The 16266-nt window shown below is 53.5% G+C and overlaps 7 protein-coding genes across 7 annotated transcripts; 2 read left to right on the forward strand and 5 right to left on the reverse strand.

The window, feature by feature from the left end:
* Positions 1-154: 154 nt before the first annotated feature.
* On the reverse strand, positions 155-4508 carry IAQ61_008759 (uncharacterized protein). The gene is made up of 4 exons (XM_066098114.1): positions 3627-4508; positions 2937-3528; positions 988-2865; positions 155-931 (listed from the first exon to the last, which is right to left on the reverse strand). Exons 1-4 carry the CDS (start codon positions 3929-3931, stop codon positions 908-910), a joined length of 2799 nt encoding a protein of 932 aa, XP_065951753.1. The 5' UTR covers positions 3932-4508; the 3' UTR covers positions 155-907.
* A 1874-nt stretch (positions 4509-6382) lies between these two features.
* IAQ61_008760 (uncharacterized protein) lies at positions 6383-6760 on the reverse strand (the record flags this gene model as incomplete). The annotated part of the gene is made up of 2 exons (XM_066098115.1): positions 6383-6595; positions 6659-6760. Coding segments are annotated over 2 exons (315 nt in total), but the record flags the coding sequence as incomplete, so codon positions are not given.
* Positions 6761-9282: 2522 nt separating this feature from the next.
* Positions 9283-10259, reverse strand: IAQ61_008761 (uncharacterized protein). The gene is made up of 2 exons (XM_003836352.2): positions 9904-10259; positions 9283-9776 (listed from the first exon to the last, which is right to left on the reverse strand). Exons 1-2 carry the CDS (start codon positions 10101-10103, stop codon positions 9692-9694), a joined length of 285 nt encoding a protein of 94 aa, XP_003836400.1. The 5' UTR covers positions 10104-10259; the 3' UTR covers positions 9283-9691.
* Positions 10260-10422: 163 nt separating this feature from the next.
* On the forward strand, positions 10423-10818 carry IAQ61_008762 (uncharacterized protein; the record flags this gene model as incomplete). The annotated part of the gene is made up of 2 exons (XM_003836353.2): positions 10423-10536; positions 10663-10818. The coding sequence occupies 2 exons, from the start codon at positions 10423-10425 to the stop codon at positions 10816-10818; spliced, it is 270 nt and encodes an 89-aa protein (XP_003836401.2).
* A 1535-nt stretch (positions 10819-12353) lies between these two features.
* Positions 12354-12809, reverse strand: IAQ61_008763 (uncharacterized protein; the record flags this gene model as incomplete). The annotated part of the gene is made up of 2 exons (XM_066098116.1): positions 12354-12538; positions 12635-12809. The coding sequence occupies 2 exons, from the start codon at positions 12807-12809 to the stop codon at positions 12354-12356; spliced, it is 360 nt and encodes a 119-aa protein (XP_065951755.1).
* A 604-nt stretch (positions 12810-13413) lies between these two features.
* Positions 13414-15197, reverse strand: IAQ61_008764 (uncharacterized protein; the record flags this gene model as incomplete). The annotated part of the gene is made up of 2 exons (XM_003836355.2): positions 13414-14732; positions 14783-15197. The coding sequence occupies 2 exons, from the start codon at positions 15195-15197 to the stop codon at positions 13414-13416; spliced, it is 1734 nt and encodes a 577-aa protein (XP_003836403.2).
* A 531-nt stretch (positions 15198-15728) lies between these two features.
* On the forward strand, positions 15729-16127 carry IAQ61_008765 (uncharacterized protein; the record flags this gene model as incomplete). Its single annotated transcript, XM_066098117.1, has 1 exon — positions 15729-16127. The coding sequence occupies one exon, from the start codon at positions 15729-15731 to the stop codon at positions 16125-16127; it is 399 nt and encodes a 132-aa protein (XP_065951756.1).
* Between the last annotated feature and the right edge of the window lie 139 nt (positions 16128-16266).

Consider the following 16266-nt stretch of genomic DNA (forward strand, 5'->3'; position numbering starts at 1 on the left):
TTGCGGGCATCTGCTGGCCTCCGATTCGTGCAACCCAACAATCTGATCCATGTACGGGGGAACCTAACCTCTCCATGCCTTTCGACCCAACCCCCTTCTCCATCTCTAGACTTGGTTCAGAGGCATCGAAAGCCAAGTCGTCTACACAACCCCTAGGACTATCATCCTCAGAACAAGTAGAGGCAAGAGGGCAATGATGATGAAATTGTCACAGATATAACATTCTACGAGTTTGACTGAGTAAACTTGATCCTTGTGGATCATTTCAAAAAGTACCTCCCTGGCCGTCCATGTACATCCAAACATGTGTCCCATGACCCAGACGCTTACTCGTCTAGATGATTGCTGCCGGCCGAAAAGAACAAACAAACAGATATGCGCCGAGTCGGAAAAAGGTATCGCAAACGCCAAATCGTGCAAACGCGCTACTATAGCCTCTATACATCGCGTGTTCCGGGATATCTCATAAACTCATACAATCAACAGATGTCGGCTAACATGGCGAGGTTGTGGAAGCCAACCGGGGCTCATTCTCCACTCCCTATGCCCTGGTCTCGCGTCGTGCCATGCTTGGATGCAAGCTGACGCAAGGCCTGCCTCTCCACTTCGACTGTCACATAAACCCCGGCAGGTGAGGACAGGCTAGAGGAAGAAGAGGACAATGCAACCCTGTCAGTGCCGTAAACGCATTGCAGAACATCCAGGTATCAAAACAACCGGAAAAAGCAATAGAAATGGGCAAGGAAAATCTCCCCGACCCCAACTTCACGTCTCCCAAAACGCCAAACACCGAATGTTGCAGAGGAAGCCAAACATAGGCCGAATGAAACTTGCAGGCGGTGCCGTGATGTCCGCTTTATGATTGTGCCGAAGCTGTATTGATGTGGATTGGACATGAGAGGAAAGATCATAGACTCATGGTTAACCATTCCTGAAACGTATTAGTACTAGACTGAACTTTGAAGTCCAGAAAAAAAAATAACTCACCCATTCAGCAGGGCCAGATGATTGCAAGCCTTGCCCCATGGCACCCATGGGGAGAGCACCGAGATTTTGAGTCGAAAGCGAGCTGGAACTCGCAACAGTGGTGATCTCTCTCCTGCGTACAGGTGCCCTTCCATTCGTATCTTCTGCATCAGCCATTTCAAGTTCCTGGGGTTCAGTTCGACTCTGACCTCGAGCCCGTTTAGGCGCAGACGCCAAGCTCGTTCCGCGGCTGGGAGGTGCGCTGAAGGTAGTATTATTAGCCTTTGGTGGGCCAGGGGCAATGGCGATTACACCGTTGGACTTGGAAGTCGGTGTAATGGCGGAGCCAAGGTTGTTAATTGATGAGCCACCACCACCACCACCAGAGCCCGTAGACTTTGGCGATTCCGAGTCAGCCGCTTTATGCGATGTTGGAGTTGTCACTGGTGTGTGTGCAATCGAATTCTTGCGTGACGATTTCTTGGATGAGCGTGCGGACGATGCACCTACGGGCGCGTTACCGCTGCCTCGATTGCGCTTCTTGATGACATCCGTCTTGAGCGACAACGGTCGGACTACACCATGCAGCTTCAGGAAGAGACCACATGCGTTGCAAAGCGGATGTCCTTCGGGGTTTCGCCTCCACAAGGGCGTGGTTTGGGTGAAACAGTTCGTGCAGGTTGTGGGAGTGCTGCCTTCGCCCGGTTTCGTGCCGCCGGGACTTTGGGGTCGCGAAGGTGCTGCAGAAGTGTAACCCGACTCTGGTGGTGAGTTGGGCGATGACATGGGTCGGCCATGCATTCCCTGGTGCACCAGCCCAGCAGCGTTGGGCGTGGAACTAGTGCGGGGTATCTTTTGGCGGCGTGGGTCATTTCCACGATTGCGTATATCGCTCACCGAGGCTGCTGAGCCATGAGTCCGGCCGAGGCTGGCCCCGGGACTCCAGTGATCTTGCGGTGAGTGCACCATTTCTGTCCCGCCAATCGTGACTGTCTTTCGTGGAGGGCCAGCCGGGTAACGCGCTTGCATCGGGTTGAATTGATTGGAAAGGTTCGTCTCCCATTGGAAGCCAGCGGTGAAGTCCAGCGCACCATCTTCCATTGGCGAGTATTCCTGCGACGGCATCGTTCGATCTGCAAAAGCACTCCCCTCGTCATCCTCTGCGTCCGAATCGGCACCAAAGCTAAACATGTTCTCCTGTCTCGTCATTTGCAATTCATGTTGTTGTCGAAGAGGGAGGTTGTTGTGTAGTACTTGGGATGGATCGACATGACTCGAGGGACCAAATGAAGCGGCTGAAAACGTTAGTGAGGAGCTAGCACTGGTGACCGGGCTAAAGACAGAATCCCCTCCACCAGCACTAGGGTCGAAGAGGAACTGGGGCTGCATAGATGTGGAGAGGTTGGACGGGCGGTGAGGACCGTACGAGGCGCCGCCATGTGAAGTGCGAATGTCCATGCCGTTGCGGTCGAAATACATGTGATTGTCGTCTGGTATCGGCTGTGGCGTCGAGGCAGTGGAGGGAAAGGCAGAACTGGGTGGAGAGTAGTAGTCGGTCGAGTTGAGCGAGGAGGCTATCGAGGTGGGGTTGAACATGTTCTGGCCGAAGGCGTTGTGGTTCATCAGGGGGGATCCGACGGGGGAGAAGCCAAAGTTTTGCTGGAAGGGGCCTGCGGAATTGATGATGGGATCCTCGGGCATCTGGAAGGTGTCGATGGAGAAGGGGGCCTGGGCCTGCGAGGCTGGGAAGGTCGGTGGCTGCATGTTGTGCTGGTCGTGGTGCGAGTGCTGGTCGAGCGAGTACTGGTGGAGGTCGGCTTCGGCCTGGGCGTCGGTTGGGATCATGATGCTGTTGACAGGAGGTACCTGTGGGGAGGCTTCGGCGCGCCGCTTGGGGGGCTGATAAGGGGTTAGTGGGAGTGTAGAGAGGGGACGAGAGAGGCATGGGGGAGGAGGGAGGAGAGACTCACTCGTCGCTCGTCGATGCTGGTCTTGCGGACGTGGCGGTGCACGTAGCCAAACTCATTCTCTCGGTGGATAGTAGGAGGGACAGAAGGTGCAGAGGCGCGGGCGAGGGCGAGGTTATGGTCGTTGGCCAGATTCGGCTTTCTTATCGGTATCGCTGGGGCGATTGCATTGAACGGAGCCGCATCCTCGTTGGTGGACAGGTCTGGCCCTGGCGACAGGCCTGCAGGGCTGCCAACCGACGACGGAAATATAAAATCGTCCAGGTTCATTGAATCTAGGCCATGATGATGTGATGGGTGCTGCTGGACTTGCTGATGTTGCTGTTGCTGTTGTTGTGATTGTTGTTGTTGTTGTTGTTGTTGCTGCTGCTGCTGCTGCTGCTGTTGCTGTTCCTGTTGCTGATAGCCGGCAGACTTTCTCAACTGCTGGGCAATGCCACTGGGAGCAGTTCGGGGTTGCGGCCTCGGTGTTGCACTCGCGCTCACAGCAGGTGGAGGCATATTTCCGCTGCTGTTATGCTGGCTGCTTTGGCTACTTTGGCGACTTTGGCGACTTTGGTGGCTCTGGTGGCTATGGCTGCTGCTCATAACGTGCCTACATAGCGCGCGACACAAAAGGTTAGCTGGGGGCTCGACGAAGGCACGCAGCGCAACCACAACTGGTGCAGGCGTGAGGCATGGCAGCGTCCGTACCCTTTATTGCGATCCATCTCGGCTCGCCGCATGTTCATGGCCATCATGCGCCAGGTCAGATTCTCCATGCGCTCTGCATTGGGCAGTTGCGTCTTTGCTCGCGAGTACAGCTTCCAGATTTGCGTGCCCAGCGGGTCGTTCTTCTGCATCTGTTCGGGCGACTCGACACTGGGACTACCTGCATCGTTGCCAAAGGCTGGGAAAATGGCGTCGTCGAGCAATCCACGGCGGGCACTCTCGTCGTTTACGGCGGCGGGGGGGGCATCTTTGTACTCCATGGCGCCCTCAGGCATTGCAATGTCCATGGCGTGCAGGTGCAGCGAGCGTGAGCGCTCAGACGCTGATTGCCGCTGCTGCTTGGGCGAGTGCAAATATCTTTGGGGAAGGGGGAGGGGGGGGGGGGGCCGGGGCGGGCAAGCAGGCGATGATGTCGCTGACTGTCGGCGCGTGCTCTCGAGTGATCGGATGGGCGCACACACACCCCACGTCTGCGGACCTTGCCTGCAACCACAGCCGAGAAAAGGGCCAGTCAGTGTGCAGTGCGGTGCAGCGACTGCTACTGGGGGGGGGGGAGGAGGGCGGGTAAGAGGGGCAAGTGACGATAATTATGATGATGATGATGATGATGATGATGCTGCTGCTGCTGCTACTGCACTACACAGTACGTACCGGGGGAGCGGCGGTGGCGGAGGGTGGGTTGCTGGCTCTCAGAGGCGTGGGGCGTCTGATGTGCGCGTTTGCGGCCTGGGGGGGACGACGGGCAGAGTTGCGGAATGGGGGGGAGGGGAGGGTAGGGAAGGAGGGGGTGTGGTGATATTCAAGTGCAAGACCTACCGTAAAGGTCACTGTTGCTGGCGTGCCTCCATGGGGACCCCCTCGTGCGAAGCCTCGAAGCGGGTTGCAGGCCAACACCAGTTGATGAGCGGCGCAATAACTCCCATTTACATACTGGGTACACCGTCGACCGTCCACGACTCCACGTTCTCCCGAGCGCCACCCAGCATGCGGCGGTCAGCCAGTGGCACCAGGCGGGACGTGTGCAGTGTTTGCGGGAATGGAAGAGCGAGAGCGAGGCCCTTTGGCACCGTGCCCGCATCTTCACAACACTCAGGTTGCAGCGCCGTGGGTGTGCGCACGTGCCCACCCAGCCTACACAGTCACAGTAGAGCAGTACTCTAGAGTAGAGTGCTCTACTCTACCATAGATGGATACCCACTCCCACTAACCCACCATGTGCCCTACCCTACCCATGCCCCCATGTTCACTTTGCCTGTCCTCTAGTCTAGTAGCAGAGTTAGTACTCACTTACTGTAGGTAGCACAATCATCCTCTTTCACCTTGCTCTACCCTACCCAGCTGTCGAGCGTTCGGCAACCCACGAAGAACCCCCACTACAGCCCGCCTGCCTGCCAATCAGACAGCCAGCCACCGCCTCACCCTTGGGGGCAGAGAAGCCCTGGAGCCTGCACATGCATGCAGCCGAGCACCGCTGCTTGGGGTGCGCTGCTGCGGTAGTGCATGCCGTAGACAGTACTAGATGCCTACTTCGAGTACAATGCCTACATGGTGCAAACCTGTGTCCATCCCCACCCGCTATTCCACCTACTAGACAACATCTACTCTACCGGTGCCGTCCATGGGCTCAGATCAAGGAAGCAAGCTTGCATGAGCACACGACCCCACCAACCCGCCTACTCTACCGGCACTCGCTACTGTCTCCATGGCTGTTTCTCTGTAGCCTCAGCAGCACCAGTTCAACAACACGCCCCTCTGCCACCGGCGGCTGAGATCATCGGTCTGCACTGCGGCACCCGAGATGGCTTGTCGTCCTGCCATCTGCCGCTGAACACGCCGGCCCTGGTCTTGGCAAAGACCGCCTGAACCGTGCACACCGTAGTAGCGGCCAGCTCGCTCCCATCCATTTCCCAACCCTGCCGAGACCTCTGTCAGAGGCGTGGAGGAGACTGCAAAAGTGCGTCAAACTGGCCGGTTTTTCGGCCTGATGATGCTCCTGCCATGCTTTTTCCACCTGGTCTGCAATCTTGGACGTGGACCGGGTCGGGGTGCATGCAGCATTGAGAAAATCAACCTGCATCCATGTCGATCCACGGACGTCACCTCTCGTCCACTGTCGTGTGCCATTGGCCGACTTGGCTTCCCTCGTGAATCCTGTCCGTCATGTTCCACTGCACCCCTCGACCACTCTAGAGTACTCCTACCTACCTACTCAAGATCCACCAACAGCAGCTGTCTCTAGCTGAGGGTGAATGGGAAACCATACTCTCCCGTCTCCGGATTGGCTGATCCGTACCATCTATTCGATCCTCTGGATGCACTACCGGTAGTTGCCTCTAGCAGCAGCATCCCGCCGACTTTTGTATCCCGACCCTCCTCATCGCTCTCAACCGTGAATGGGCTACCTACTACAGGTCGCTGGCACACGATCAGGCCAGCATGACCTTTGCCCACTTTCCTTTGAACCTACATGGGCGCCTCCATCGCCAGCCCGCCGATGGTGAGGCGAAGTCAGGACTGAAAATGCCAATCGCAAAGCTTACCTAGCACTACCCTATTCACCACATTGACTGTGTAGATCCTCAGCGATGGCTGGTTCCCCCCCAGTTTACCCGGCTCCGGAGTATGCTATCCGACCGCTGCCGGGGTCTGCCTTGCACCTGGCACTTGCCTTTCCTACATTTTCCGACCCTTCCTTGAGATTTCAGGCTCTTATTTAGACCGGGCTCCACCACCGCGACTTAGCTCGAGCGACCGCTCCACCGCCCATGGCACACGACACGTGGTTGCGAATTGCCTGAAGTCTTAGCCTGCTCCAACAGCTCCTTGCCCAGGTCTAGGGAGACGGTAGCGCACTCAACATCGAGAAAGTGGCATCCTAGATTCGCATGTCTCATGCGAGTACGAACCGAACTGACTTGATCAAGCGCTTCGAAGACTCTTGGGCCATCATTCTAGGAGTAGGTAGAGTACTGGGAGTAGCGACAGGACGGATACATGCCTTACTAGGAACACACCCATGTCAGGTTCCTGGGCCCACAACCGTCGATGGACCGTCGTTGCACCTGTCCAAATTCGATGGGCCCTGAATTCGGTAGATCGCCCGGCGTCGAGATGGACCTAGTGGTGACACGGAATGTGGAGAGCGTCCATGTACCGGTACAGGAGGATGAGATTCAAGCCAGAACATTTGGCTTCATTTCAGGACCGGTCCTGTTGATCCCATTGCAAGTGCATGGATGCCTCAGCAATCAGTCACCATGCAGGCTTCATCAGCCTTTCGCCTTCACTTTCGGTTCTCGAAACTCATGAAGCTGTCGTGAGAAAAATCACCGCCTTGGCTCCCGTGAAGCATGCGCCGGTGTGGACGGAAACTAATGTCTTTTGCTGCAAATCCATCGTACACGAGCACAATACAAACATGACAGTATACACAGTACATCACCCAAGACTGACCATGGCAGCGAATGGTAATATCCTGGGCCACTGCTGGGCTGACCCCAGGGACTACATAGTGGCATGTCCCCGATGAAGGCGCAGTACATGGACCTAGGATCTTGGCCGCTTGAGGCTCGGATATATCAAATCGAAGCCAGAGCCAGTCCGTGGCATGGCATTATCTCGGACAGGATACTGATTCTCTGTGCCTGTGATGCATACCAAGTCGGACGTTGCGCAACCGCCAAGTTCGGACATTCGCCTAGGCCCCTGCAACCCTACCTAGGGACCCTCCACAACGGCACTGTCACATGCGAAATTGCGTCGAAAAAAATTATCATCGATTCACCGTGTTCGTATGGAGGATGCAAAGTTGCCAGAGTAGACGCTATTGGCAATATGCGAGGTGTTGAGGTTGGGAATCCGCTCGTTGTGGAGCAAGACTGTTGGTTTGGGCCAGATGGATTACTCGGTTCTTACCAACCAGCCTGGCACCGTGCCGGCACAAAAAAAAAAGGGTTGCCTCGAAGTGGAGGGAATTCCCACTGACCGTGGCAGTACAGGATGTAATTAGAGTAGGTATCCCACGCATCTGCCCAGAGTGGACCAGGAGGCGCGCATGCCCATGCAAGCCACAACAGCCACACGCACTTGACTTGCATCAAAGGGCCGCCAGGGATTCCCAAGGCTAGACCACCTACTGGCCCCCCTTCCCCCCCAACTCGACAAGCTCACCTGTCAGCCGTAAGGATCTGTATGGCTCGCCGCAACCTCCCCCCACCCTCTGCACGCAATGCGACCTGATGTTTTTTCTTCTTCTGGGCGATGCAGTCAAATAGCTGCACTACGATTCGCGCATGCCCCATGTCGGAGCCATCTCCGCAACGCAGCCAGACTTCCAGAACCCGCGCGGAGAAATCACGCCGGCTACGACAATATCCGCAGCACACGAGTTTTGTCGGGTTGACTGAAGTACGACTTACCTAGGTAGGCAGTCTGTAGCTGAGAGGAAGGAGGAAAGATGAGATGAGATGTCGAATCCACATAGGCAGCCCCCCTGCCCCTCCCCTCCAACAAAAACAGAAACAGAAACAGAGAAGACCGATGAGCAGCGAGGGGGCGCGGGGCGCGAGTGGGGGGTGACGAGTTCGTTGATCCCTTTTTGGCATTGGCATGTCTTTGTGATACGAGGCGCGCGGGATGGATCGTGGGGGTCGATGTCGGGTGTACGTGATTCATTTAGGCGTGCGTTTTGGGCTTTGGGGATTTTGTGCGATTGTGAGGGTGGGTTGTGGGGTTGTGTGGAATCTTCTTTGTTCCTTTCCCTGCTTCTCTCTTTCTTGCTTGCTTGCTTTCCCCTCTTCTGCAGTCTCCTTTTTTTCTTTTCCTTCTGTCTCTTCATGCTGTCTCTCGTTGTCTCTTGAAGTGTCACACTACACTAGACAGGTCCAGTACGGTACAGCGCGTCTTCCAATCCAAAGCAATGAGCAGCGGGACCGATGCGTGCGTGGGTGGCCCTGAAGCGGAGACCCTGAATAAGCCTTGGTTGACCGTTTGACGGGCCGGCGTTGGCACGGTACTGGGATGCTGGAGGTAGGGTCTGTCTCTCTCTCTCTCTCTCTCTCTTGCTTGTACTTGTACTCGTGCTTCCACTCGTACTTCCTCACACGTACAGTATAGTAGGCATACCGGGGATGGAATTGTCAACATTGCCAACATGTCAACTCCTAGCACATCGTATACCATCTCACCCATCATTTCTCCCTCCCCGTTTTCTTTCCCTCGCTACGGTAGCCGTACATTGTGGTTCGCATGCTCTTCTTGTCAACGTGTTTGGGAGAAGTAGAGAAGTCGAAGCACAAGTCGAAGCAAAAGTCCTGGCTTTCTCCTCCTCCTCCTCAACCCAGTGATGTGGGATTCATGAGCGCGAATGGCCGTTTTCTTGGAGGATTTCTTTTGCACGGAATGGATGATGATTGGGGAATTGGGGAATCTGGAATCTGGAATCTGGAATCTGGAATATACGAGTCCGAGGCCATGTTCACGGGTTTTATAGCATTATTTGTTTGGGGGCACCGCATGCATACATGCCCTGTAATTGGGCAGTGAGGATTGTTATCGGATAGGAGTGTTTAGCTGGATAGATGGATAGATTGATAGACAGATAGATAGATAGACAGATAGACAGATAAACAACAGTGATGCTCGTACATGGTCCAAGAGCTAATCTAACAAGTACACGTGTTTCTGTGTGGGCGGATATGCATGATATCGTGTCGTTTAGATAGGCAGGACATGGACGGTGTTGTGATGGGTAAGAGGTAAAAGGTAAGCCTGGCAAGCTGTGCCCGTTTGTGTGTTTGGGTAGCGGACGGGTTTGGGCTTGCGGGATCGCGATATCTCATGTGCCGCGGAGTCTGCAGATAAAGTGCACTCGCTCGTGGCACGGACGTGTTCTTGTGGGCGTGAGGTGGTTATCTCGGGTCCCTTCTACTTGCGGCTTTCGTTGTCCTCGGGCGTGAGAGGGGTGTAGAGTAGTCATCTTTGTAGGATGAGTCCAGGGCTGACTGATCCGATTCGATGCATTCCCCAGGTATGGCCCCCGTGAATCCTCACTTCTCGCCCTCCCTGTCCTCCCCGCCTTTCTCCCCGCCCTTGACCGTCTCCTCTCCTAACACTTTACTCGACGCCATGAACCTGGGTCCAGCACGTTAGCTCTCAAGAACATTATACACATCGCTCCCCACACCACCCCGCCCTTTTCACAACAAGACTCGCCCACAGTGCGACGACGACTACCACGACAACTACTACAACTACTTACATGGCACCCGAATACCCACCCAAAGCCCGCATATCCTGCGCCTGACCGGCCGTCATGCGCATCAGGCTCTCCAAGTCGGCCATGTTTGCCGTGAGCTGCGCGAGCTGCGCTTGGAGATGGGATAGTTGGCGCGGTTTTTGCGAGGGCACGGTGCTAAGGCGCGAGTTGGGGGCGGGTTGGGAGCGGGTGGGGTTCGCCATTGGGTGCGGGTGGCTGGATTGGTGAGGTTTGAGGGGATCACTTGTCAGACAAGAGGATTGGGTTGGAGGCTTGAGAGAGGGGTTGTTGCTGCTGTTGTTATTGTTGATGGTGTTGTTGTGTGAATGGTGGGGGAAACAAGACGCGCGCGAGACTCCCGCGGCGAAAATGCTTGGCAGATTGGTCCCTTGAATTTCATCCACGATGCTTCCGAGTTGCACCAGCACCCATCGTTGTCATTGCATCGGACCTCAGAGGTATCACTGGTAGCTCGTCACTCTACTTTCTACCTTCATCAAGGGCAGATATATCGAAATCACCATGACGACACCGCAGACCGTGCGTCGCTGGATTCTCACGGGCGCAGTCGCAGCCATCACCGTTACTGGGTCCATTTACGGCGCTACATTGAAGAGTGACATTGAGGTGCACAAGGTGAGTCTATCTTACCAGAATATGTCCCCCTTACTCTTACAAGTCCAAACGAGCCTCGGTGTGGCTGGCAAGCCTCCAGACCGACGCCTCCTCCCTGTATACACGCTAATACATGTTCGCCACCAGCGACGAAAGCAAATCCTCGAAGCTACACCAGAAGAGCAAATCGAGACGCTCGACATCGCACGTGCGCAATTGGTGTCCAAGAAGAATGAGTTGGAGAGGAAGATTGAGGGCTTCCGGGAACGCCGGTTGAGGGAGAAAGAGAGTGAGGGCAAGTGATGCATCATGATGCAGATTCAGTGTTGCCATGCGACTATTCCCATGCAACGTTGAACTGCCGGAGGGTCTTGAGAGAGACATTGCACCTGATAGGAGCGGACGTGTTCTGCACAGTGGCCCTTGAACCGGAGTATGTACATGGTCTCAGGCCTGCTGAACAGGATAGAGGTGCATCTCGAGGCCAGGGAGGAGCAATCATGACGCCGTTGTTGCTCCCATCCAGTCTCCCTAGCTCTGACGACCAAGTCATTCGCAGTCACGCATCCGACATCGAGGAACCGGCATCAACATTGGCTGTTTGAATCTTGCCTCAAGACCCAGCTTGCTAGAATGTCCACTTTTCTCCGGAGATGCTTCGCACACTTCTACACGGATCCACATTGCACTCCACACCACCTGCACTTCAACGGCTGCCATGCCTGCCCGGCCCGTCGCAACAACCTCCCCGCGGACTCGCTAGATATAACCGATGGTCCTGCAAACCACATGCAGACTTGCGCAGAACAGAAACACGGAACGAATGCAGCAGTAGGATCGGTAAATCCAGGACTCTCGCTCCTCTCTGGGATGCGTATGCGTCCCCGGGAATATCGCTTCTTGTTCGCCTGCGCACGACACCAGCACCAAACGTAAACGCTGGACATGGCTCCCCACATAAAAAGACGTTCCATGCACAAGCGTGGAGTGTGTAGAGTAACCACCCACTCTTCACCCGTAGCATAGCACGCAAATCACTTCCTACATACTTTACCCTAACCAACTTGAACTCACTCCACATTCGCCTTCAAATGCATCCATCAAGCATTACCCATTTTCCCACAAATCCCTCTGCCTGCACTACCTGCACTCCACCCAACACAGCCCTCAAACCCCGCGCACACTAGCCTATCCATAACAACACGCCATCGCTACTCTACAAACACCATTCCACACATATCTCCACATCTCCATACCCTCAATACATACCCATACACAGCCCCAACTCCCCACAAGCCCACTCTTCCCAAGCAACATGCATACGCTACTTACCTAGGACCCGTACATCCCACGTTCAACTTGCTTGCACATCATCGCAGTCTGTTAAACCCGTCGCTGTCCCCCCTCCTCCAGCCCCAGAATACAAAAAACCTTGCGGCTGTTTGGGTGGTGCGGGGCGGCCAAGTATCCTTGTGAAAGAGTTGGCAGAGTGCGGTTGTGGGGGCTTGTTGCGCGCGATGCGCGGGTTGGGGGATTGGGGATTGGGATCGGAGGGTGTGGGTGGTAGACAGTACTCTAGACACGCCTGTTCGAGATTTACCGGTACATACTACAGTACGATACGATACGATACGATACCTAGGGTGTATGGCACGGGAACACACGACTACCGGACTGATTTTCCTGTTCGAAAAGAAAGGCTACATTGGAGTATACTGGGACGTTTTGACGTACCTATAGCGCTCGTATAACATCTAAGTCTGTTAGTTTGTCGGCGTAGTATATACCTATAGCATTATGCCAATACCTACCATTTCCACAACTGTCCAAACACCCCATTATAACATCCTCGCATTTACTTTCATATCATCTTCATCCATGCAATCCGCGGCTATCCCACTATTTCCAATTTCACTAGCAATGTCGCCAATATCTTCATCGACCATATTGCGGGCCATTACGGTAGAAGGACTTCCTAGTGTAATGTTGCGGAGTGCTGTGCTAGTTGCAGCAGCAAGAGATTCTATTTCCCAGATATGAGCAAACGCAGTTGATCTTGCAAGAGCAAGGAACACTGGAAACAAATAGCGGGCCGAGGAATATAGGGCAGTATACATACCAGTGATGGAATAACCGGCAATACACAAAACCAGAGGCCAACCCCCCAGAACGGCAGCGGTGCCTCCAACAATGATCGCGGTGCTTGGGACAGAGTATAAAGATTGGGCTCCGCTGTGCGGTACACCCGCTGCATAAGGTACAGCTCCGAATGCCCAGTTATCTTTGGAGTCCATGATGAGAGTCTCGGGGATAGATGTAAGCCTAAACTTGTAGTTTGAGGCAATTTGAATTCGGGATAAGTGTTGAGTGACTTTTGTTCATGATGATGCGAACATCGCAATTGTACTTATAAATCCCCTTTGATTATGAATGAGACTCAAGCTTGGGCAGGGTCTCACTGTGAGATGGAGTTGTGTGGTGATTGAACGTGGTTGAGGTCATGGCCGTCATGTTGATCCTGCGCACTTCCTTTTCCACTAGGTGTGATTGTTTGCCATTGAGTGTTAGGGTCTGTGTTTCAGAGAATTGCGAAGGAAAGGGTATTTCAGTTGCCAAGTGCACCTAGCTTTAGAAAGACGGGTTGATTAGACCAATCGAAGATCACTGTGCGCCTGGTGCGTGCGAAAGAGGATACAGCAAGAGCACATATTTGCAAAATTCTGAAAAGTACCAGAAACAAGCCGAGACATGGGTATGGACACATGAGTGAACATTTGTATTGTCTTGTCTCAACGCATAGGCCAGACGACCGACAGTGTCTTGTGTTGCAACAACATCATCATCGCCACAGACAGGTCAGGATATATTCAATGGCCTATCCAAGTAGCAGACGCACTCCTATTCTCCTGCCTTTGATCTCTGGTTATTCTCAATAAAGACCTTCCTGAATCTAAAGTGAATCAGATCTGTGGTGACCTCCCAGGAGCTCTTCATGTTCTCCCTAACAACCTGGCGCGTTGGTTTCATGAACAACTGGTCAATCTCCTCCAGTGTCTTGTCTTTTGTCTCATACATGAAGAAGATCTGATAGAACCAGCCGACTACTGCAATGCCTCCGTAGAAGCCTAGAGACAGTCCCGTGCGGCCCATGGCATTTTGCATGCCCGTGAAGTTGTAGGTAACGATGAACGAGGAAAGGAAGAGCCACCCAGTCGATGTCGTCATACCGTACGAGCGCAGATAGGTTGGGTACACCTCGGATGGAATGACCCATGTGAGTGCGGCGTAGGAACCGAAGAAAAGCTCGTAGATGATTAGGCCGGTAAGGTAAACCCCAAGTGTTGCAGTGACGCTATGAAGCTGGTAGCTCACTCCAACCAGTATGAGACCAATTAAGAAGCCGGGAAGCATAGCGATAGCCCAGAAACGACGTCCACATGTCTCCATGAGGAAGATGGCAGGAATGGTACCAATGAGTAGTGCGCCGCCGCCGACCAAAGACATGTAAGTTGCATCATATGTGTTGAAGCCAATCTGCGACAGGAGCACGCTCATGTAGTATAAGATGGCGTTAACACCCGTGAATTGCCCCAGGAAAATCATAATGTTGGCATAGACGATAGCGCGACGTGCGCGCGGCTTGGTGACAAAATCCATCCATGGAAAGCGCTTCGTCCGACCGGCTGCCACCTCGGCCTCCTCCTCTTCGGTGCTGATTTTCATGATGAAGAACTCTTGACGAGCTTCATATGTAGCAGTTCCTCTGATGCGGCGCCAGACTTTGAATGCTTCGAGGGACTTGCCCTTATGCATCAGGTATCGTGGACTCTCCGGCATGAAGAGAATGCCAATTCCCATGATGGTGGAGAACACGAGCGAGCTACCGAGGATATATCGCCATGAACCTGGGACAGTAATAAACATGGCAGCGACGGCATACCCGAGAACCTCACCGAGAGCAATGTTGAACTGATAGAGTGACACAAGGTTACCCCGAAGTCTGCTCTCGACTGTCTCGGCGACGTACACTGGCACTGTTCCACCTTCAAGGCCGACACCAGCACCGAGGATGACACGTGCAGCGACAATCATTCCATAATTCATACTACCAGCCTCTAGTGCACCTCCAATGGTGTACAGGATGCAAGAAATTAGGATAGCCCAGCGGCGACCAAAGTACTCGTTGCATGGAGAGATGAGGAACGCACCGGCGACGGCTGTTTGGAGTCAATAAACTAATTCTCTGAGCTAAGATGCTATCACTTACCACCAAGAGGCATGCCAGAGTTGACCAAGGAATTTTGCTGCGCCGTGAGGCCAAGATCCTGCGGGAGCTTGAGATTGGCACCAGAGATGAGCGATTGATCCAGTCCGGAGAGCAGACCTCCCATGGAAGCAAAAGCGACAAGAAGCCATGTAAAATGTTTTGGATTCTTGAATTGAAGATCGAAAAATCCCAGCTTGTACTCGGCTTGCTCCAATTCCTTTTCTAAATCCTGAACCAAGTTTTCCGATTCCCATCCGCGAGCATCTTCGAGTTGTTCAGTGTTTGCTTTGGGCGCTGAGTAATCTGGCGCAGGTGCGGGAGTGATCTCAGCATGTGAATTTTGGGTTGGCTGTGCGGCTTCAACATGCTTTGTCGTATCAGCCATCTTGGTATCTTTCTCGTCCATGATAATCATCAGACCCGAAATACTGGTCCCAAGACGTCGAGATCGGAAAAGAAGAGGAAACTTTTAACACAAAATCCAGTCATCCTGAGCACATCTCCACCCTTTTAAATCTCCAGTGGAGATACCTCTGCCCATGGAGAAGAAGAAGATCCCCACGGTGCTGCCACCACTACTCACCTTGTCAGTGACGTAGGCGTGGAGTCTCCATGGCACACGCACTGCAAAACTCTGCTTTTCCCAATCTCGATAGGACACTCCTTGCGCATTTATCGTGCTCTGAGTGGCCCAAGATGTGATCGGCTGTCGCAGAATTATGGTGATCCTTCCAGGAACAGCGTCATCTGATGGAGCACACAAGCATCGGACCGACGTCTTGGTGGAGCTTGTTTGCGAAAAGAAAGCTTCTAGTGGCCCACATGAGGCTCTGCAGCTTTGGAAGTGCACCGAGAGTCTTTCCGTTTTCCATTGACCCTTGGGAAAGTTAACCTATAGTAATGGCTCACGAAATATTGGTACCCTTTTTGAATGTATGTTCAGTCGATGTTGCGAGCTGTCAAATCGAATTTTGTGGCAATCTTCGATGGTGACACAGGAATGGTGTGCAAAGTCACAACAAGCGGCAAGCGCCGCTACCAGGTTGCGCCTCAACAACCCACAGTAGCTTTCACGCTATTATGGCTCCCGTGCATCGCAAGTGCCGGTTTGTTTAGGCGAGCAGACATCTCTGCCTCTTTTGATATCAACATAGATTTGCATCCAGATACGAATGGGTGCAGTACTAGGTTTAACGTCATTGGGAGTAAAGGAAGATGGATGCAAGAGCTGCGAAGAAATACCGGTAAGTTGTCATTTACGACTCCGAATCTGGACGACACATGGAACAGAGCCAGCAATCCGATTGGACAAGAACTTGCTGTCAGAGTAATACCATGGGTTTAAATCAAAGAACGAAATTCGCCAGCTCGCCAGCAACGTTACTTGTAATACTGGTTCATCTATTGACTATATCGCTCAAGGATATCTAGCCCACAACTCTGATATCTACAACTCAATACTTGGATCCATGACCCATCATGCT

This window comes from Plenodomus lingam, assembly GCF_022343315.1.
Source record: "Plenodomus lingam strain CAN1 chromosome Unknown contig_5, whole genome shotgun sequence".
In the NCBI taxonomy this organism is placed as follows: domain Eukaryota; kingdom Fungi; phylum Ascomycota; class Dothideomycetes; order Pleosporales; family Leptosphaeriaceae; genus Plenodomus; species Plenodomus lingam.

Coding starts and splice junctions, on each gene's coding strand:
- IAQ61_008759 (XM_066098114.1), bottom strand. CDS start 3,931: ATGGACATTGCAATGCCTGAGGGCGCCATGGAGTACAAAGATGCCCCC. Junction 3,529..3,626: donor GAGATGGATCGCAATAAAGG/GTACGGACGCTG, acceptor CGCGCTATGTAG/GCACGTTATGAGCAGCAGCC. Junction 2,866..2,936: donor CCAGCATCGACGAGCGACGA/GTGAGTCTCTCC, acceptor ACCCCTTATCAG/CCCCCCAAGCGGCGCGCCGA.
- IAQ61_008761 (XM_003836352.2), bottom strand. CDS start 10,103: ATGGCGAACCCCACCCGCTCCCAACCCGCCCCCAACTCGCGCCTTAGC. Junction 9,777..9,903: donor GGTGGGTATTCGGGTGCCAT/GTAAGTAGTTGT, acceptor TGCTGGACCCAG/GTTCATGGCGTCGAGTAAAG.